Source organism: Staurois parvus, unplaced genomic scaffold, assembly GCF_062004578.1.
Source record: "Staurois parvus isolate SC_StPar_1 unplaced genomic scaffold, SC_StPar_1.0 ptg000715l, whole genome shotgun sequence".
NCBI lineage: Eukaryota > Metazoa > Chordata > Amphibia > Anura > Ranidae > Staurois > Staurois parvus.
In genome coordinates, this window is record NW_028318511.1 from 6,733,863 (window position 1) to 6,757,132 (window position 23,270).

The 23,270-nt window shown below is 42.4% G+C and overlaps 2 protein-coding genes across 11 annotated transcripts in view; both read left to right on the forward strand.

Annotated features, from left to right (window-relative positions):
* LOC149445640 (uncharacterized) overlaps positions 1–4,423 on the forward strand; it is a 33,644-nt gene extending 29,221 nt beyond the window's left edge. Inside the window, exons 3-4 of the mRNA XM_089653510.1 lie at positions 604–905; positions 4,358–4,423. Of these exons, the coding sequence (XP_089509636.1) occupies positions 604–905; positions 4,358–4,423 (368 nt within the window). The remainder of the gene's footprint in view (positions 1–603; positions 906–4,357) is intronic.
* Positions 1–23,270, forward strand: part of TSPAN4 (tetraspanin 4) — a 1,204,586-nt gene that overhangs the window by 515,729 nt on the left and 665,587 nt on the right. The gene's annotated exons all lie outside the window — the stretch shown is intronic.

Genomic DNA, 23,270 nt, shown 5'->3' on the forward strand with positions numbered 1-23,270 from the left:
ATTTTGGAAAAGCTTTTGCTCAGCCTTGGGTATTACAATCAATCTGTCCTCTGCTTTTCATCCCCAGTCTAATGGTCAGACTGAGAGAACTAATCAAACAATGGAGCAGTATCTTCGATGCTTTGTCACTTATCTTCAGGATGACTGGGTGGACTGTCTTCCCACTGCAGAGTTTGCATACAACAATTCTAAACATAGTTCCACCTCTCAAAGTCCCTTTTACTTAAACAACGGTTATCATCCATTTTTTATTCCTGATCTCCCTATCACAACTCCAATTCCTGCTGTTACCAACAGACTAACTACATTGCAGGAGATTCAGGAGAAATTGATTGAGACTTTGAGGGAAGCTCAGGAATATTACAAAAAGGCTGCTGAGACACCGGAGAGCACTTCCTACGTTTCATGTGGGTGACAAAGTTTGGTTATCAACGAAGAATCTGAAGGTGCATGTGCCATCTGCTAAGTTGGGTCAAAAGTTTGTTGGTCCTTTTCAGATTTCTGCTCAGATCAACCCAGTTACCTTTCGCTTAAAACTTCCTGACAGTATGAAGATTCACCCGGTTTTTCATGTATCGCTTTTCAAATCATTTCATGAAAATCCTTTCTCTGGAAGAATTCTTCCACCTCCTCCACCTGTTGAGGTACAGGGCGAAGAAGAATATGTGGTGGAGAAGATTCTTGATTCTAGGATGTTTAGAGGAAAGTTGCAATATCTGGTCCAATGGGAAGGATATGGGCTAGAGGAAAATTCTTGGGAGCCTGAGGAAAATGTTCATGCTCCTAGACTAACAAGAGAATTCCACCAGAGGTTTCCCCACAAGCCTGGTCCTAAGACGTCTAGGGGACATCCTGTAAGGAGGGGAGTACTGTCAGAGCCTGGAATCAAACCTGGGCCTTCTGCGGTGAGAGACAGTGTTTCTTCTCACTGAGCCACCTGGAATGCTGGACAGCTCCCTTGACAATTCTTTCGATGATCCTGCCTTTGCCCTGTTTTGTCTTGAACCTTGAACTCCTTGCTCCTCCCATGAACTTCCTATAAAAGCCATGTCTCTGCACTTCCTGGTTGCCAGATTATTGTGCCTTACCAGCTAATATCCCGCTTACTGTTCCTGCTGCTGTCTTCATCTACGTTACCGACCTTTGGCTTGCTACTGACTACGATTCTGCCTCATCCTATCTACTACCATTGGTGACCGACCCTTGGCTTGTGACTGACTCCGCTTCTGTTTGATCCCTGAACTATTTGATCCGCTTTTGGTTTCCAGCCTACTCATTCCCTGGTGGGGTGATCCTGAGATCTGCGACCTGGCATTCACATGCAGCCAAATCCATCTCCACCATTACGAGCTCTGGGGAAAACTGGTGGATGCTTAGACCCCGCACCTCAGGTTAGCCTGCGTCATTCCCAGGGTGGGCCACTGGTGTACCAATCCTGCTGGTTTAAGGTAAGCCTTACAACTGCTGTAGCAACTGGTCTCTGAACCTGACCTTATATCGTGACAATCTATGTGCCGCAGCCTGAGAGCAATTGTTACTAGGTCAGGTTAATTACACAATTAACCCTTCACACTGCCACCACCACCTTTTTGTACGGAGAAGGAGGAAACTCACCAATCTTAGCAGTAACACTATGATGTTTGAAGAAGCCTCTGTATACACACTGTCACCGCAGGCAGATGTATGCAGAAGTTTAAAACACACAATAGCGCTCTTCAGAGACAGGGACTCTTAGTTTGCATTAAAGAGCTTTAGAAACAGTTCAACACTTTTCAGAAAATAGGATTTATAACTAAAAAGGTCAAAATGGTGCAATAAAAATATTTACAGAAAAAGATGTAGCCTATATATATATATATATATATATATATATATATATATACAGAGAGCAGTAACACAACAGAGAGATAACAGAAGTTTAGAGAGGTAGACTACTTGCCAGAAGTCCTGGCCTAAGCAGCGTTCAAGTGTCCGAACAAAAGGGTGCCTTTTCTCCCAAAGCTGGTTCCTGATGTTACAAGGGAGAGTCTCTTCATCTTCCTTCCCCAGGCATAACAGCCTTTTTCTAGGAACCCAGCAGGATGTCTCCTTAAAGCAGAGAACCAATCGCCTCATTTGGGGAGGGGTGTTTAGGCAGGGAACTCAGGCTATGACCAAATCCCTCCCAGTTTATATCATGGTCAATAACCTTCCATAGGTGCATGCAGAAGCCTAGCCACTGGCAGGTTAATATGCAGAATGATATTCTGAACGTCCAGGCACCAAATTTGATATATCTGCTTGTGACGGTTAAAGAGATATCGCTTTCTGCTCTCAGGTAGACGTTATCTAGGGATGTAAGGTATCAGGTGACTTGCATTAAACTGACCTATCTGAATATATGCTTTGTTTTATTGTATCTGTTTCCTTTCGGGCGTTATGAAATTGTATGAAAAAGTGGTTTCAAATGAGATGTATATTTTACTGCTATTCCGGAATGCTTTCAAGTCCAGTGACTGACGGGTTTATAGCTTTACGAGCAGCTCAGAGCAAGAGTTGGACAGACACACTGGAATCAGCTAATTGGGTTTACAACCATGAAGTGTATCCAGCGGTGCCCAATGCACTCCTGAACTCAGCCACACCAGACCACATGCCATTCAACAGGAAGGGAGGGGGGGACTGATTTGAAGTGAGAATGACACAAGATGGAGGATCTTTAGCAACATGGATGTCCGCGTCCATATCTGTACGTACAATTGCTACATCCCCCATCAGTGCTGCTCAGCAGTGCCACCCATCAGTGCTTAGCAGTGCCGCCAGTCCGTGACCAGCAGTGCCAGTAGTTAGTACCCATCAGTGCTGCCCATCAGTGCCAATCAGTGTCGCCTATTAGTGCCGCCTATCAGTGCTGCCTATCCATGCCACCTCATCAGTGATGTCTATCAGTGTCCATCAGTGCAGCCTCATCAAAGCACATCAGTGAAGGAGAAAAATTACCTGTTTGCAAAATTTTATAATAGAAACAAAGAAACTTTTTTTTCAATTTTATTTGCTTTTTTTTGTTTATAGCACAAAAAATAAAACACACAGCAGTGATTAAATACCACCAAAAGAAAGCTCTATTTGTGTGAAAAAAATGATAAAAATTTCATATGGGTACAGTTTTGCATAACTGCGCAATTGTCATTCAAATTGTGACAATGCTGAAAGCTGAAAATTGGCCTGGGCAGGAAGGGGGTATAAGTGCCCGGTAGGCAAGTGGTTAATTTCTGATATGATTTTAATAATGATATAGATATATTTTAAGTAGTTTAGACAACCTTTGGTTGGAAATGTAATATAGGTTATGGGGAAAATTTGTAATATGGGGTTACTTTACGTTAACATGAGGTGGTTATATTGCAGCTGTCTTAATACTTAACAGAGCCTAGATGGACAGGATACATGAGAACTTTTTCTATAAAAATGAAATCTAATTGTCTGATAATATTTTGATGTGCAGTCCATAATGCGAGAGTAGTAAATAAAATTACAGAACCATCTCACCAAGTCAACAAACCCTGTTGGGATAGATGCCACCTGCAGTCACGTGTTTTATAGTTTTTTGATCTAGCTGATGACTTTCTGTTCTTTCACATACAGATAGTAGGTACTTTTTGGTTTTATTTATTTTTATTTATTATTCCAAAGCAGAATGTGTGGAGTGTGAAATGATGTGTCTCTTTCCCTTGTAAGTGCAGTGGTAAGCTAAAGAAAATGTTGGATCTGGGGACATTTCTGCATGACTGCATTGTATTGTGATTATATATTATGTCATGACTTCAGGAAAATATGTAAGATGGAAACTAAGTACTTGTGTTATCTAGCTAAAGCTGACAACAGAGCAAGCAAAGATAAATTATAATATTGCCAGGAAAAGGTTGTCTTTTTAGAACATGAAACTGGAGATTTTACACAAAGAGCATGGTAGGAAAAAACAATCCATTAAGATGTATTTAATGCAAGCTGGACCCAGTAATGATGGGTTCACCCGGCTATATCAGAGCAGTAGCTGCATGCAAGGTGCTACTAGACAAATATACAGACATTATTTTGATCAATTATTCAACTTTAACAGTCCCACATTCTGTGCAGCAATTATTGCGAACAGTCCAACTAAATATTTGTCAAATGCATGGTTCACAAAACATGAATTTGTATTGTTATTTTTATACAAATATAACAATGAAAAAGGTATATCATTATATTGTTGGAGAAGGCTGGAGACAAAAAAACCCCACGTGTTAAATTGATGTTGTAGGAATCAGCTGCTGGGAGCCCAGTGCAGGACCTGGATGTTTTCTTTTTTTGTAGATGGATACCGGTCTATACCTAGGATAGCAAGACCCATACAGAATATGCAGTTACCACCCAGAAGGATGCTCTGTATTCAGAGTTATGATCCTTCTTCCCCAGCTCAAGAAGCAGAGCTTCATGCTTTAGCAAAGCCTGTGAGCTATCAAAAGAGTGTACATTTATATACAGTGAGGAACAGAAGTATTTGAACACCCTGCGATTTTCAAGTTCTCCCACTTAGAAATCATGGAGGGGTCTGAAATTCACATTGTTGGTGCATTCCCACTCTAAGAGACAGAATTAAAAAAAAAATTCAGGAAATCACATTGTATGATTTTTAAAGAATTTATTTGTCTTGCACTGCTGAACATAAGTATTTCAACACCTAAGAAACAGCAAGAATTCTGGCTCTCAAAGACCTGTTACTGTGCCTTTAAAAAGTACACCTCTACTCCACTCATTAATCTAACTTAGTAGCACCTGTCTGAGCTCTTTAAAGACACCTGTCCACCCCACAGTCAGTCAGACGCCAACTACTACCATGGGCAAGACCAAAGGGCTGTCAAAAGACACCAGAGACAAAATTGTGGACCTCCACAAGACTGGAAAGGGCTACGGGGCAATTGCCAAGCAGCTTGGTGAAAATAGATCAACTGTTGGAGCAATTGTTAGAAAATGGAAGAGGCTAAAGACGACTGTCAGTCTCCCTCAGACTGGGGTTCCATGCAAGATCTCACCTCGTGGGGTATCACTGATGATAAGAAAGGTGAGGAATCAGCTTGGCATGGAAGAAAGTCATGTGGTCATATGAGACCAAAGTAGAACTTTTTGGTCTAAACTTCACTCGTCGTGTTTATAGGAAAAAGGATGAGTTGCATACCAAGAACACCATCTCTACTGTGAAGCATGGGGGTGGTAACAACATGCTTTGGGGGTGCTTTTCTGCGAAGGGAACAGGACGACTGCACTGTATTAAGGAGAGAATGAATGGGGCCATTTATTGTGAGATTTTGAGCAACAACCTCCTTCCCTCAGTCAGAGCATTGAAGATGGGTCGTGGCTGGGTCTTCCAACATGACAACGACCCGAAGCACACAACCAGGATAACCAAGGAGTGGCTCCGTAAGAAGCATATCAAGGTTCTGGAGTGGCCTACAATGTGAATTTCAGACCCCTCCATGATTTCTAAGTGGGAGAACTTGCAAAATCGCTGGGTGTTCAAATACTTCTGTTCCTCACTGTAGATATTAGAGAATTAGAGAGCTTTTGGGGTGGTGCATGATTTTGGTTCCACTTGAAGGGCTAGAAATGTTTTACTCTGGCAGGCAAACTAATCAAGTTAATTGATTGGCTGTCTTCAGCCTCTTGCTGAGGTAGCCATACTAACAATGGAGGCACAGTGGGAGCAACTTCCTTTGAAACAGGACTTTGGAAAAAGGTGATCTTTTATGTCTGCCCGCCACTCTTTTCCCTCCAGTTTGACACATAACTGTATCATCAGTCAAAAGCAGTTATGACTGCCTTAGTAAATGAGCATGGGGTAGCGCCAGGGTTCACCAAAGTTGTTTTTGAATATACCGCTTTTTGTTTTACCTGTTACCAAAGGTGTTACCAAAGACTGAAATCCCTTTCAGAGATTACAAAACGAAATATTCAGATGCCCAAGTCAGGATCTTATGAGTATGCACTTGTCTGTATGGGCATGTTTTCTGAATAGCAACAAGTTTGGCCAGTGACAAATGCTACTGCAAAGAGCACAATAAAAAGTGTTATCAGAAGCAGTTTGCAAGTACAGAGTCCCAAAAGCTGGAGAGAATAACAGAGGAACTAATTTTATAGGAAAGTTCTTACAAGAATGTTTTGAGGTATTATTTTACACCCCCTACTGTCTGCAATAGAATGGAAAAGTAGAGTAACTAATGGGATGTCAGAAACTAGAAAACTATGGCCTGAATGTCTTCATATTTTTAAGCTCCTAAGGGGATATAGTGGACTCTCTCCCTATGAGATTTAATTTGGGAGTGTGTTGCTAACTTGCTTATATCTTTCTCAGCAGCTAAAGTCCTACAGAGAATATTGATAACCTACTTAAGATTTTTGACAAACTCATTTATGTGTTTTTGTAATGGTTGTGCGTACTGGGCACAAGAAATCATTGCACAGTGACCTTTTCCTCTCTTCCCCTCCCACTTCCTTTCAGCTCATACAATCCACAACATCTTAGTTGCTGGTAGACACCCCTTATCAGCCTGGTAATAGGACTAGCAGAATCTAACCCCCAATATACATCACAGGGCTCATAAAAGTGTCTCTTGTAGCTGCTTCCATAAGCAGAAAGTTAACAGACATTGGGTCATAAATACCTTAGGTAGAAGCCTGGAGAATACACATCCCTGATAAACTGGTTCTTAGTCGAGACTCTAAAACTTCGGCATATGTCATAAGTCATAAAATAATGACCGCACAGCCAGAATATAGGCATATTTACATCCCTCAGTTATTGGGTAGCATTTTGAACCCAAACTATGCTAGAAGGTACCAGAGTGGCTTAGGCCACACCCCTACTATAAAAAATGGATATCTGAGACCTGCTATATTTATATCCATTTGGAGGCTAATTTCAAGCTGGACAATAATCTGAATGGTAGTAGACTGTAAATGGCAAGTATTCAGAAATATGACTGTATTTGGGACTTAGTCATAAATGTGGTGACCTCCCAGCACTCACCCCTTAAACCAGATGATTGGTCAGGTCTCTGTCACCACCCCCCTTGTTGTCAGACAAAAAAAGAGATTGCAAGGAAATGTGATAGCTCTCATTTTAACATCAACCATCGAGAACCTAACCGGACTTGATAGAGAGAGAGCCACTGCAACATATTTAATTGGATAATTGGACTCTGCAAAACCCAAGGACTTTGCAAGTAGTCTTCATTTTCAACTTCTTTTTGGTTCTCTGTTGCTTTATTATCGCTATATTTCCTTGTAACACCTTATCTTTCTGTAAATCTTTTATTTGCATCATTTTGACCTTTTCATTATTAAACCCTATTTTGAAACGTGTTGAAATTGTCTCCATGGTTTTTAATGCAAACTAAGAAATCCCTCTCTCTTGAAGAGTACTACTGTATATGATAAATCTCTGAATTTTCCTGTCTGTGGTGACAAACATTTATTGTTCACATTTGTTCTAGCTGTGAAGGGTTGATAGGTCCAAAGCTATCTGGTGGCAGTTTTGAGTTGAAAGGGTTAATTGCTTAGGTAACTTAACACAGTCTGTTAGCACTTAGATTGTGGTCCTGCAAGCTGGAAAATCTTTGTGCAGGGTGCATCTGAGAGTGGCATTGCTACGTAAGTGACTGGGCAGTGTGACATTGGCCGATCCTTTGTCACAAGTTGGTGAAAAAGGCAGGGGTCGGGCACCTTGGTCATCACAATTTTCTCCGCAAATTCCAGATCCTAACAGTTTGGGAGGATCTCATAACAAAAAAGCCAGGAGACTTGTGAATTGTTAATAGACATTTATACTGTATATATATGAAATGTTTGGAGACACAATACAGCGTCTATATCATGTACAGTTTACAAAACTTGAAGGAAAAGTCACCTGGATCCACACCAGATACTGCAAAAATGACAAAATGAAACTATTTGTGTTTAATTTTTTCTATTGGAATGACAGTCTGGGGTACTATTTATTCAAATGCTTTAACCACTTCGCACCTAAGGGTAAAAAAAATATATAAGGATAAGCTTGCGTTTACACAAAAAATAACAACGCTGTGGTAATTCATTGAGAACTACAAACTGACAGCCACTAAGAACTGTAAATGAATGAAGTTCTCCCTGTACTTCTGTCATATGGAGAGGGCGAAAAACAGGTGGAACATGTAACATGTTCCCAAAGCTGAACTTATCCTTTATTACCTAAGTACAATTTGGCCACTTTGACATGTGTTAATAAAACCGTACATATCATGATAACTACTTTGTGCATTCAGGTGGATTGGGATATCATTTGGTGGTAAATAGTATCTACTGATTTTTTTTTTATTATCAAAGAATACTGGCCCAAAATAGTAAAAAAAAAAAAAAAAAAAATTTAATTTAGTTGTATATTTCTTGCTACTACCATAACCTACCACCAAAGAACAACCCAAAATAATTTTTCCTGCTCCTGATGATTGCAGCGATACCACATACAGTTGTGTTCAAAATAATAGCAGTCAGACATCACTAACCTGATCAATCACTGTTTTTGGTAGAAATTATATTTCTACATGGCAAATAATTTACTAGCAGGTGTAGTAGAGTAATAGAAATCCAACAGACCCAACAGTCATGACATGCATGCTGCTGATTCTGTGTAATTGAATCACTAATTGAAAGGGGCATGTTCAAAATAATAGCAGTTTGGAGTTCTATTAGTGAGGTCATTCATTCTTTGAAAAACAGGTGGCAATTATTGCCCTTATTTAAGGAAGGAAGGCAGCAAATGTTGTACATGCTGGTTACAGTGCATTTCTCTCTGAAATTCTGAGGTAAATGGGTCGTTCCAGACATTGTTCAGAAGAACAGTGTACCTTGATTAAAAAGTTGATTGGAGAGGGGAAAACATATAAAGAAGTGCAGAAAATGATAGGCGGCTCCGCTAAAATGATCGCAAATGCTTTAAAATGGCAACCAAACCCTGAAAGACATGGAAAAAGCAAAAAACTACCATTCGAATGGACAGAAGAATCGCCACAGTGACAAGGACTCCGCCAACACTCAACTCCAGGAAGAAGGTCTAAAGTTACCTATGAGTACTGTTACAATTAGAAGACACCTATGTGAAGCCAAGCTATCTGCAAGAAGCCCCCGAAAAAGTCCCACTGTTGAAAAAAAGACGTGCTGAAGAGGTTACAATTTGCCAAAGAGCACATTGACTGGCCTGAAGAGAAATGGCGCAACATTTTATGGACTGATGAAAGTAAGATTGTTCTTTGTGGGTCTAGTGGCCGGAGACAGTTTGTCAGACGACCCCCAAGCACTGAATTCAAGCCACAGTACACTGTGAAGACAGTGAAGCATGGTTGCGCAAGCATCATGATATGGGAATGTTTCTCACACTACGGTGTTGGGCCTATTTATCGCATACCAGGGATCATGGATCAGTTTGAATACATCAGAATACTTGCAGAGGTCATGCTGCCTTATGCTGAAGAGGAAATGCCCTTGAAATGGGTGTTCCAACAAGACAACGACTCCAAACACACCAGTAAACATGCAACATCTTGGTTCCAGACCAACAAGATTGACGTTATGGAGTGGCCAGCCCCTGGATCTTAATCCAATAGAAAACTTGTGGGGTGACATCAAAAATGCAGTTTCTGAGGCAAAACCAAGAAATAGAGAAGAACTGTGGAATGTAGTCCAATCATCCTGGGCTGGAATACATGTTCACAGGTGCCAGAAGTTGGTTGACTCCATGCAACACAGATGTACAGCAGTTCTCAGAAAAAGTGGTTATACAACTAAATATTAATTAAGTGATTCAAACGAAAGCAAAGTGATTCAAAAATGTTTCAGTTTATATAGTGAATGTTTGAGTTTGTAAAGACGAATACAAAAACTGCTATTTTTTTGAACAGCCTAATATTCACTTTTCTTAAATTTTTTTAGAGGAACAACACAAATTTGATATATTTTTCTTCATGTTTTGATTTGGAATAGAATGTGTAGTGTTCCCATTGCGTTTGTGTGTATAGAAATAAAAGCTATTATAAGGATTTTGAGCTTTATTCACTTTTTTCAACACACTGCTATTATTTTGCAGACAACTGTATGTGTATGTTGTTGTTTGTACCTGTAGCACAGCCCAGAAAAAATAGTCCACATTTTTCTTTTTCTTCCTACCTAAAACACACTGACTTTTGAACTTGACCTTTGACCCTGATCCAAACACTAACCCTGGAACTGACCTATATCAAACCTTGATCTGTGTATTTTTTGTGTTTTTTTTGTTTGTTAGTGTTGTTTATTTATTTTTTACACACTGTTGTCTTTTTCTCTCTGCAAGGAGAGAGAGAGATGCAATGTATCTCTCTCCTCCATTCAGAGAGAGAGAACACAGGGGTAGGCTTCACAGTAACTGATCACTGTGGTAGCCCATGAGAGGCTACCACAGCAACCAAGTAACCTAAAATCGGGAGTTCTGGGTCCCGATCCTTAGTATGGGACCCGGGGCTCTAAGTGAGATGCTTGTCTCTGCGCCGGGAGCACGCCGTCTAGCACGCTCTCAGCACAAAGATAGATACACAAATATGCGGCCCCACGGAAAAAAATTTGCATACACTCGGCACCAAGGGGGTTAATAAGTATATTAGTAAAGGATATATGTATATATAATGTGATTTGAAAAGTAGTTCAGCTATGCTGAAGTCATATTGTCTTTTCTATGTCTTCCATTTTATGTAGAATTGGCTGTGTTTGCTATGCTGATAAGTTAGCATGTCCACAATCAGGCTACAAGGCGATTCTGACCACAGGATCTGAGTGTACAGCCAATTACTCTGTAAATATTTTTTTTATCATTTGTTTTTTATGTAAGTTTTAGTCACAATAAAAGGTAATTTTATAAAGATGTAATTACTTTCTGAGGAGGTTCCAGGTTAAAGGTGATAGTAGGTGTGGTCTGTGATGTAACATATTAATCAAAAAAGGGGAGGTTGTAAAAGAAATTTTGTAAATTCTGCAAATAATTGTATTCTATTTTGTATGCTTTGCCTATGTATTGTGCAATGCACTCATTGTGCGCGCAGCACTAATAATATTTTGATTATGTTTGCATTTCATCAAGTATTAATTAGAAATTTGCCTGCCTATGAAACACCCCTTGTTACCATACAAGTACAATAGTAATAATGTGATACCTATGTAGTCATATGTATAAAAAACTTCAAATGCACCGAATAAACAGAACAATTATTTGGAAGGATGCTGACTGTATCTTTTTGTGTCTGTTCCTGACTGTAGTAGTTAATAATTTGGAACCACTAATCAACATGAAGCCTATCGATAAAATGTCCAGGACAGAAGTGTCCTTATTGCCTATTTTATTCTTTGGATTTGCTTATAGTGCTATCTACTGTTGTCTGACCCTGTGACCTTTTAGCTATAATGGTACTAATGCATCTCAATGTGTGACTGTATGAAATGGTAGGGAGTCCTGGGGACAAAGCCAGGACAAGGGGGGAAGGAGAGGTGGCTGCCCCAGGCGCTGGCACCATGTGAGGTGGAGGGGGCGCCGCATGGAGCGTTTCAGCCGCTACAAGCTTGTATGAGTAGTGACAGCAGTGTCACTACTCTTGTCAGCACTGCAAGTCACAAGCCGATTCCAGAGGACAAAAGAGAGCCGGGAGGAGGTACCCTCCAGCTCCTGCATCGTAACTGTTAGATCAGGACTGTGTAGGGTAAGTCGACTCTATAAACTCCCGATCTGACAGCAGGTGTCCTTGAGCCACTCTCCCATACCCCTGCAGTGGCCAAGCATCTCTCTCCACTGGACGAAAGTGTTAAAGTCTGCTGGCCCTTGGCTCCTCCACACATTGGTCTTCCAAGATGAGGAGGAGCACTGCGGGGAAGAACATAACACTGCTGCACTTCATCTGAGGTCTGTGTATTTGAGGGAGGGGGGGATTGTACTGGGAACATGGTGGGGACAGGGCCGCCGATAGGGAGGTACAGTGCATCCAGAAAGTATTCACAGTGCTTAACATTTCCCACATTTTGTTTAGTTTCAGCCTTATTCCAGAATGGATTCAATTTATTTTTTCCCTCAACATTCTACAAGCCATACCCCATAATGACAACATGAAAGGTGTTTTGAAATCTTTGCAATTTATTAAAAATAAAAGATGGAAAAAAAAACCCATGTACAAAAGTATTCGCAGCCTTTGCTCAATACTTTGTTGAAGCACCAATTACAGCCTCAAGTCGTTTTGAGTAGTAGCTTGGCACTCCTATTTTTGGGCAATTTCTCCCATTCTTCTTTGCAGTACCTCTCAAACTCCATCAGGTTGGATCACAGCCATTTTCAGATCTCTCCAGAGATGTTCAATTGGGTTCAAGTCTGGGCTCTGGATGGGCCACTCCAGGACATTCACAGAGTTGGTCCATAGCCACTCCTTTGTTATGTGGGCTGTGTGCTTAGGGTCATTGTCCTGTTGAAAGATGAACCGTCGCCCCAGTCTAAGGTTCAGAATGCTCTGGAACAGGTTTTCATCAAGGATGTCTCTGTACATTGCTGCATTCATCTTTTCTTCGATCCTGACTAGTCTCCCAGTTCCTGCCGCTGAAAAAGATCTCCACAGCATGATGCTGCCACGACCATGCTTTACTGTAGGGATGGTATTGCCCAGGTGGTGAGCGGTGCCTGATTTCCTTCAGACATGACGCTTGGCATTCAGGCCAAAGAGTTCAATCTTTGTTTCATCAGACCAGAGAGTTTTGTTTCTCATGGTATGAGAGTCCCTCAGGTGCCTTTTGGCAAACTCTAGGCGGGCTGCCATTTTCCTTTTACTGAGGAGTGGCTTCCATCTGGCCACTCTATCATACAGGCCTGATTGGTGGAGTTCTGCAGAGATGGTTGTTCTTCTGGAAGGTTCTCCTCTCTCCACAGAGAAACGCTGGAGCTCTTTCAGAGTGACCATTGGGTGTTTGGTTACCTCCCTGGCTAAGGCCATTCTTCCTCGATCGCTCATTTTAGTCGGGTGGCCCGCTCTAGGAAGATTCCTGGTGGTTCCAAACTTCTTACATTTATGGATGATGGAGGCCACTGTGCTCATTGTTTCAATGCTGCAGAAATTTTTATGTACCCTTCCCCAGATCTGTGTCTTGATACAATCTTGTCTCAAAGGTCTATGGACAATTCCTTGGAGCTGTTTGTGGGGGAGGGAATTGTACAGTAGAATGTGAGATATGCACTTTGTACATAGTGCAGTGCTCAACCCTGCACTCTGAATGTAACACACATCTTAAACCTGCACTCTTTACCTTCTGCACTCGGAATGTAACCCACTCCTGAGCTGTGCAATCTGAACACAGAGCACACCTGACCGCTGCACTATATACGTAGTGCATTACTGAAGGCTGCACTCTGTACATAGCACAGTCTTTAACTCTGTTTGTAGTGCACTCCTGAACTCTGCACTCTGAATGTAACACACTCCTGATTCCTGCACTCTGTATGCAGCACAATCCTGAACCCTGAACTGTGTATGCAGCAGACTCTTAGACCCTGCACTTTGTACACTGCACTCTGTACACAGCGCTCTCCTGAACCCTGCATTCTGTACAGTGCCCACTCTGTAAGTAGCGCACTCGTGGACCCTGGACCCTGTATACTGCACACTCTGTACATAGCACAATCCTGAACCCTGAATTGTGTATGCAGCACACTCCTGAAACCTGCACTCTGTACACAGCACACTCTTGAACCCTGCACTCTGTACACTGCACACTCCTCAATCCTGCAATCTGTTTGCAGCACACCACTGAATTCTGCACTTTTGTATGTAGCACACTCCTGAACTCTGCACTCTGTTATCAACACACTGCTAAAACTTTGCAGTCTAGCTGTAATACACTTCTCAACTCTACACTCTGTACATAGGGCACTGCTGAATTCTGCATTTTTTTGGTTAATACACTGCTGAAGCCTGCACTCTGTATGTCACGCACTTCTGAACTCTGCATTCTGTATGTAGCACACTGGGGGGTGTTGTTAATGATGTTGATGGTGAGTAGTGCGATGGGGGCACAATAGAGTTTCTGCTTCTATTTTCTGAGAAAAAAGCCCTGTAACCTCATTTACACTTGTATTTGAAACTGCTCCCCCTTCTACTGGATGCACTTGAAGACAAAGCTGCATTTTGTTTTGAGACAGGGGAGGGACCAGGAGTGTGGTCAAGAGCAGGGCTAGGGGGTCAAAGGGGGCCCCATTAGGTTGGCTGTATTGGGACCCATTATCACTTACCTGATGACAGAGACCAATGGAGAGAGGGCTTCCCTTGCGGTTAAGTTCCAGACTCCCCTGAAGGTGGGACAGCAGGAGTCAAGCCCAGAGTAGCACAGGTCGACTCTGGGAATGCTTGTTTGGTGGTCCACCCAGGAGCATGGCTGATGCGCTGAGATGGGGTAAGCAGGCAGGGGGCACCTGTGCGAGGTATGCAGGTCTTCCAGAGAACAGAGGATCACAGGATAACCAGTTCAAGCCAAGGTCGGATGCCAGGTGGGGATCGGAGCAGACGTAGTCAAAAGGGATAGCCGAGGTCATACACAGAGAGCAGGAGAGAAGATCCGTTAGACAAGCCAGGGTCAGGTTGGGGTTAAACAGAGCAGACAGGTCCAGGAGCAAGCCGAGTTGTTAACAGGAAATCACAAGTCGGGATAGCAAGGGAACAAAGGTACTAGAGAGCCAGAGATCAACAAGCCCCTGATAGAAGTGCAGGGCTTCCCTATAAAGGCCGTTTGGCACCAAATTTGGAGCCGATGTGAACTTCTGCCGCCATGCAAGGTACTGGCAGGGATGCCAGGTCTCCTAACACCTTTGCCGAGGACATAGCCCTGACAGTGACCCCCCCAAGGGGCAGCCTCCGGATGCTTACTTGGGTCGCCTTGTCTGGGTATTTGGAATAGAACTCTTGGAGAAGTCTGGGGGTATGTACGTTGTCCTTTGGTTCCCAAGAGCTTTCTTCAGGATTGATTCTCGTATTCTGCCTCCTCCCCAACTGTTATTGGCAGTGGAGGCAGTTCCATTCTTCCTGGAAATGGGTCATGAACAGCTGGCTTGAGCAGGGAGACATGGAAGACTGGATGAATCCTGTATGTTTCGGGAAGGGATAGTTCGTATGTTACTGGGTTGATTTCTTGTTTGATTTGGAAGGGGCCAATGTATCTTGGACCCAATTTTTGTGATGGGCAAGGAAGTTGTAAGTTGGCTGTTGACAACCAAACCTTGTCTCTGACCTTTAGAGCAGGATTTCCCCTTCGTTTCTTGTCATAGTACTTTTTATAGTCTGTTTGCAATTGTTGTATTGACTCTTGGAGAGCTCGATTAGATGTCCTGTATCCTGATAAGTCTGTCCTGTACTGCGGGTATTGAGGCTTCGAGTATGGTATCCGGAAGGCAAGAAGGGTGGAATCCATAATTAGCCCAGAATGGCGACTGATTCATAGCAGAATGGATAGAATTGTTGTAGGCAAATTCTGCCAACGGGAGTAGGGACGTCCAGTCATCCTGGGAAACTGTGGAGAAACATCGTAAATATTGTTCTAAAGTTTGGTTCATCCACTCTGTTTGGCCATTACTTTGAAGGTGGTAAGCAGATGATAGGCAGAGTTCCACTTTCAGGGTTTTGCACAGGGCTTTCCAGAACCTGGAGGTAAATTGCACCCCTCGGTCAGAAACAATATTGCTGGGTAGTCCGTGTAGCCTCACAATCTCCTTGATAAAGGCATGTGCTGTCTCAAGTGCAGATGGGGTACCTATCAATGGCAGGTAGTGGGCCATTTTGGATAGCCGATCTATCACCACTAGGATGGTAGTAAACCCCTCAGAGGGCAGCAAGTCCACAATGAAGTCCATTGCAATCATTTCCCAGGAGCGATTAGGAATGGGCAGGGGTCTCAGTAGCCACCATGCCTTGGTTTTGTCTCCCTTGTTGTGTAGGCACACTGTGCAGGAGTTTACGTAGGCTCTACAGTCCTGACTTAATTTGGGTCACCAAAAGTACCGTTGGATTAGTTCCATAGTTTTACAGGCCCCGAAGTGTCCAGCAAGTTGATGGTCGTGGAATGTCCTGAAACCTGGGATCTTTCCTGGGGTACAAAGATCTTGTCCTGGTGACACAGCCATTCTGCCTCCTTAACGAGTCTGGTTTGGGTTCGATGTACTGTGCTGAGGCCTGTTCAACCGATGATCTTAGGCTGGCCATACACCATACAATTTTCTGACCAATTTCCTTTAGATTTACCTTCAGCTGTGTAGTGCAAGGGCCTGCCTAACTGGATACAACTGAAAGTGTTGTTTGGGTTTGACCTCATATTATATGGTTTTTGGTAAATCTAAAGCAAAAATCTCAAGAAAAATGTATAGTGTATGGCCAGCCTTAGACTGGGTTGGATTAGCAAAAGATTTTGAGCAGACAGGATGGTGTCGGGGGGCGAAGGTTCAACTGAATCTGGGAACATACGGGATAGAGCGTCTGCCTTCCCATTCTTGGTTCCTGGGTGGTAGTTATATGAGAATTGAATCATGAGAAGTATAAGGCCCATCTAGCTTGCCGGAGTCTTAGGCGTTTGATGGATCTTAAATATTCTACATTCTTATGATCTGTGAAGATTATAATTGGGTGACTAGCTCCTTCCAAAAGGTACCTCCATTATTCGAAGGCCGTTTTGATCGCCAGAAGTTCCCTATCGCTTTCATTGTAGTGCTTTTCCGCATGGCTTAGTTTCCTGGAACAAAAGGCTACCAGATGGAGCAGGGCTTTTGGACCTTGGTGTTGTGAGAGCTTGGCTCCTGTAGCCACCTCCGATGCGTCCACCTCCAGGATAAAGGGAAGTGTTGGTTCCCGGGTGTTGTAACACAGGAGCCGATGTAAATTGCTTCTTTAGTTGCTGGAAGGCTATTTGTGCTTCCGGGCTCCAGAAAAAACGTACATGCTGGCGGGTGAGTTGAGTAATCGGGGCAATAATGGTTGAAAAGCCTTGGATAAACTTCTGATAGAAGTTAGCAAAGCCCGCAAATCTTTGGATCCCTTTCTTGTCAGTAGGTGCAGGCCACTCCAAGATGGCGGAGATTTTCTGATGATCTATGGAGATTCCTTCAGTGGAGATGACGAGCCCCAGGATCTGGATAGACTGTTTCTCAAACTTGCACTTCTTCGCCTTAGTGTACAGGCCATGCGTCCTCAGCGTAGTCAGTACCTTCTTAACATGGTCTCTGTGGATTTCCAGAGAGTTCAAGAAAATTAAGATGTCGTCCAGGTAGATGATCACGAAGAGATCGAGGTATTCCCTGAATATGTAGTTTACGAAGTGTTGGAATGTCGCAGGGGCGTTACATAATCCAAACGGCATCACCAGGTACTCAAAGTGTCCAAAGCGTGCTCTGAAGGCAGTTTTCCACTCATCTCCTTCCCTAATGCGAATTAAATTGTAGGCCCCTCGTAAATCTAGTTTAGTGAACACTTGGGCTGACCAGAACCTCTGAAATAACTCGGTAACGAGAGGGAGTGGGTACCGATTCTTAATGGTGATCTTGTTGAGCTCCGACATATGCAAACTGTGGTAATTCCTACACTGTTCCCCTGATTTGGATGTAAATACCCTCAAATTAAAGCTGACAGTCTGCAGTTAAAGCACATCTTGTTAGTTTCATTTCAAATTCATTCTGGTGGTGTACAGAGCCAAAAATGTTAGAATTGTGTCGATGTCCCAATATTTATGGACCTGACTGTATGTTTAGGGGGTCAATGTGCAGAGAAGTGCTTGATTTTTTTTTTTGGGGGGGGGAGGGGATTTTTGCTGATACATAATGCTCATATAACTTGGGGGGGCACAGTTTGGCATTTGGGCCCGGGCGCTAGATAAATTTGCCCTGGCACTGCCTAGTAATGTCATGACGTAGGCTCTGCGTGCTGTATAGCCCTTGTACAACAGTGTGCAAGAAGCCTAAAGCATTATTCCTGATTTCAGTCTGTGGTCTTATGTAACTAGATTTTTACTGTAAGTAACTAATTGACCCATGTAAGTCACATGGTGTTTGCTGCTGTAACTACTCATGTGTTATAGTTTGTCCCAACCTTTGACTGTCACTGTCAATTTGCTAGACTGTATGGTCTTTTCTCTCACAAATGGGTATAGTCACACTGTTGCTTACTGCTGTAAACTGCAGGGTCACAGGAAACATTGTGAGGCAGAAATTCACTTTTCATGAAATGAGTGTTCTAAGCACCAGCTGTCTGTGAATATCTATGACTTTGTTGGGGTTCCTACACTTCCTGTTATTCATATCCTACTATTTACCACAGATCTGGCATGTTTATGTAGTATTTTTTATTTATTTTAATTTTTTTTTTTGTCATTACCAATTTTATTTTTTAGATGGAAAAGGGAGTTTGAAATACATAAATAATTATATACAGAATACTTTATCGCATAACACAGAGGTATATGGAGGTGAAAGGGTGAGGGTGGTAGCCCTGGGCTATTGTCTTGCTTCCAGTGGGTGGGACCTATGTGATGACCTCACACTGGGAGAGGCCAGGATCTATCTTGCTGAGCTGACGAATCTACATTGTGTGCATAAATGTTGGGAATAGACACTTGTATGTGTCTCTGCACATTGTGAGTGTTACTACTTTTAATTCTTTTATTAAAAAGTTTGTACTAAATCTTTTGTGCATAAATATTCCTTTTCAAGGGTGGTTAGAAGGTCAGGGTTATTCTCATTTATCCAGTACTATGCTATAGTCATCCATTCAGAGCCAATCAGCTCGGCCAAAGATTATGAAACCTACTTAGGGGCTCACGGGAAGAGGATAGGTTTGGGGATATAGGGGTGCTATGGTGGAATGTGTAGAGAGGTTATATTAGGGTAGAGTTCCCCAATCATACTCTGATATTGTGGGCAGTCATGTTTGTAAAAAGGATTCTGGGACCCAGTATCAAAAATCCTTTTTAAAGGTGAAAGGGTAGCTTTGAGTGGGGGATCTGAATGTAGGTGCATTAGGTGGCAAAATGTTTTAGTGTATTTCAAGAGGTGCCAACGAGTCCATGTATGCAGAAAATGGACATTTTGTCTTGACTAATGTGAATTAAAACCTCCATGGTGGCCACCAAATTGATGTAGGAGAGCCACTCCTGTACTGTAGAACACTGAGGAGACCTCCAGTGTTACAGTACCAATGATTTTGCAACATTTAGAAGGTGAAGTACCAGTGAGCATGTGAGCATTTCTCTAGTTTCATAGTCATCTTTGTGTATTTATGCAGATGTGGTGCAGTTTTTATAGAAAGAGTTAGATCAGTGATCTCTGTGATATGGCTAGATTAAAGGGCATTTCCACCATATACAGTTGCAAGAAAATGTATGTGAACCCCTTGGGATTACGTGGAGTTTTGCATGAATTGGGCATAAAATGTGCTCTGAACGTCATCTAAGTCACAACAATAGAAGAACACAGTCTGCTGAACATAATACTACACAAACATTAGATGTTGCCATGGTTTAATTGCACATAACATGCAAACATTCACAGTGCAGGGAGGAAAAAGTATGTGAGGCCCTAGCTTAATGACTTCTCCCAGAGCTAATTGGAGCCAGGAGTGAGCCAACCTTGACTCCAATCAGTGTGATGATATTGGATGTGTTGCTGACAGCTGTGCTGCCCTTAAAAAACACACACCTGTTTTGGGTTTACTGGTTTCAAGAAGCACTGTCTGATGTGAACCAAGCCTCGCAGAAAAGAGCTCTCAGAAGACCTACGATCAAGGATTGTTGACTTGCATGAAGCTGGAAAGGGTTACAAAAGTATCTCCAAAAGCCTTGATGTTCATGTGTCCACGGTAAGACAGACTGTCTACAAATGGAGAAAGTTTAGCACTGTTGCTACTCTCCCTAGGCGTGGTCGTCCTGTAAAAATGACTGCAAGAGCACAGCGCAGAATGCTGCATGAGGTAAAGAAGAATCCCAGAGTGTCAGCTAAAGACCTACAGAAATCTCTGGCACATGCTAACATTTTTGTTGACACATCGACAATAAGGAAAACATTAAACAAGAATGGAGTACATGGGAGGACACCACGGAGGAAGCCATTGCTGTCCAAAAAGAATATTGCAGCACGTTTGAACTTTGCAAAAGAGCACCTGGATGTTCCACAGCACTACTGGCAAAATATACTGTGGACAGATGAAACCAAGATTGAGTTGTTTGGGAAGAACACACAACACTATGTGTGGAGAAAAAAAGGCACAGCGCACCAACATCAAAACCTCATCCCCACTGTAAAACATGGTGGAGGGAGCATCATGGTTTAGGGCTGCTTTGCTGCCTCAGGGCCTCGACGGATTGTTGTGATTGCTGGGAAAATGAATTCCAGAGTTTATCAAGACATTTTGCAGGAAAACGTACGACCATCTGTCCGCCAACTGAAGCTCCGCAGAGGATGGGTGATGAAACAGGACAATGACCCAAAACATACAAGTAATTCAACAAAACAATGGCTGCAACAGCACAGAATACGCCTTCTGGAGTGGCCCAGTCAGAGTCCTGACCTCAACCCGATTGAAATGCTGTGGCATGACCTTAAGAGAGTGATTCACACCAGACATCCCAAGAATATTGCTACACTGAAACCGTTTTGTGAAGAAGAGTGGTCCAAAATTACTCCAGATCGTTGTGCAGGTCTGATCTGCAACTACAGGAAACGTTTGGTTGAGGTTATTGCTGCCAAAGGAGGGTCAACCAGCTATTAAGTCCAAAGGTTGGCTCACTCCTGGCTCCAATTAGCCCTGGGAGAAGTCATTAAGCTAGGGCCTCACATACTTTTTCCTCTCTGCACTGTAAATGTTTACATGTTATGTGCAATTAAACCATGGTAACATCTAATGTTTGTGTAGTATTATGTTCAGCAGACTGTGTTCTTCTATTGTTGTGACTTAGATGACGTTCATAGCACATTTTATGCCCAATTCATGCAAAACTCCACGTAATCAAAAGGGGTTCACATACTTTTTCTTGCAACTGTATGTATGAAGGAGTCAGTGTCTTGGCATCTTCTACAGGTGTCCGACAAGACTACCAAGATATGATGCAGGACTGCCAGTCCAATATCATCTGGATCTAAATTTGTAATTTATCTCTCGGTGTTAACATTGGTAGAGCCCTTGAAAGATGAGATATTTATTCATTCCCACTCTCCCATTTTGAAGCATTGATTTTAACCTGTTTCCCTTTCTGGAGAGAATGTAAGGTCTTTTGAATGGGTTGAATTTCCATCCGTATTGTAAACTGGTAAGGGGGTTGTTTAGAAAGTGGTGGACTTGGAAGTTTGTCTAGTCCTGTTTGGCATTTTATCTTTGTTCACTGCATCCAGTGCATGAAGTTTGTGACATTTACCATTGCTAAAGAATGTATAGGCGCATGTTTTGAGTCAGGGTACAGTCCGGCAAGGAAGGTTTTGATCTGGCCATGACGGATCTTTGGGTTGTCTGGTATTTGAGTTAGAGCTTCCTGCATGTGTAGGAGAACACTTTTAGGGTAGCTCCTATGGTGGGGTGTGAGGCATAGGAAGAAGAAAGATACTGTCTCTTTATCCAAGGGTTAGGGTCGATGGGGACAGTTATAAACAGTTGTTATATGAATACATAGAACAACTTTTTTTTTCCTTCTCAGTCAGCTAGTAATATATAAATTGCTTCAGATGCAAGATACCCCAGGATCCAGGCTACGATTTTTACGATTTATTCACAATTATAAATAGCACCTAAGTGGATGTCCTGCTTGCTAGCCCTGATCCCTATGAATACGTGCATCGCACGAAACGCGTCGGGGGCAGCAGCAACAGGACACCTAACCACCGCTGGTGGATACCCTGGAACATATGGTCAGTAACTTCTTTTAAAATCCTTTTATGTACCCCACACCAACCAACCCTGAATAAAGGTACCTTAAGCAGTATCACACTATGTGGTCTCTTATTGGGTACTCTGTGTGAGTGCTATCATTCGCAGTGCCCATCTGGAGGAACCATGACCCTGGTGGTGATACCTGGTAGCAGTTTCTGGTGACTTTGCCTCTGTGGAACTGGGATGGTGATCTGTGGGTAACCCGATCCGAGATTTGATGACCGATCTATGGCCTGGTGACGCAGGATTATATATTGCGTATTTGAAACGCACATCTGGTGAGTGTGTTTTTCACCTATTTGTGTGGTTTGCACCTATTATCACACCTTGGATCAGGACGTCCACTCACCTGGAATTAGGATCTCTCCATGATCCACACCATTATATTGAACATTTTTATATTTATTGATCACAATCAGTGACATCACGCATGCGTATAAGTTTGCACTAGCATATTGTGTGTATTAATCGTGTATTATTATTTAGCGCTGCACCATTCTATCTGGATATACATGTATTATTGGAGGTTTTCTTTTGGTTACCTTTTCGGTGTATCAGCTGCTTATTAACTTTGTTGTGTATACATATTTATACACGTTTTCACTTTTGTTTTAAGGTAGCGCTCACTAAAACATCTTTTACTACAAGGTCAGTAATTAATAATCAGATGCAGGTAACAGGTCACAGATATCATAGTAAATGCTGAACTTGGGCAATGAGTTGGTTTAAATAGCTCACCTGGTGCCAATATTAGTGACAGATGCATGTGCATATGTTTGCACACATTCGTATGCGCCCATGCGCATGCCTTGTCCATGTATACGTGTATTACCATGTGTCACCCTGACACAGGAATATGCCTTGCGGAGCAATTCTGTCTTCTGGCATGCTTTTCCTGACACTTATATCCTGTTTCTGTGCTCGTCTCTGTGTGCTGCTTCCTATACATAACAATTTCCCATTAAGCTCCCTTTGACTTGTCTACTAGTGACATCAGCATACATCTATCATCTTGCTCCGGTAACAGGTGGTGATGGTGAGCTATTAGTCAAACTTTAAGCAATGTTTTAACTACTGCTCATCTTCCTCTGACATTTACAGCTATCTCTCCTACTGATTCACTTTCTGGAACATACACAGCTATTCATCTTTCCCCTTTTCAAATAGTGACCTACTCAACGATCACCTTAATGTTCCCTCATCACAATCCGTGGCTTGTAAAGTGGTGTACCATATTATAACACAACCTGTGATGAACACAACTATCCTACTAAGCAG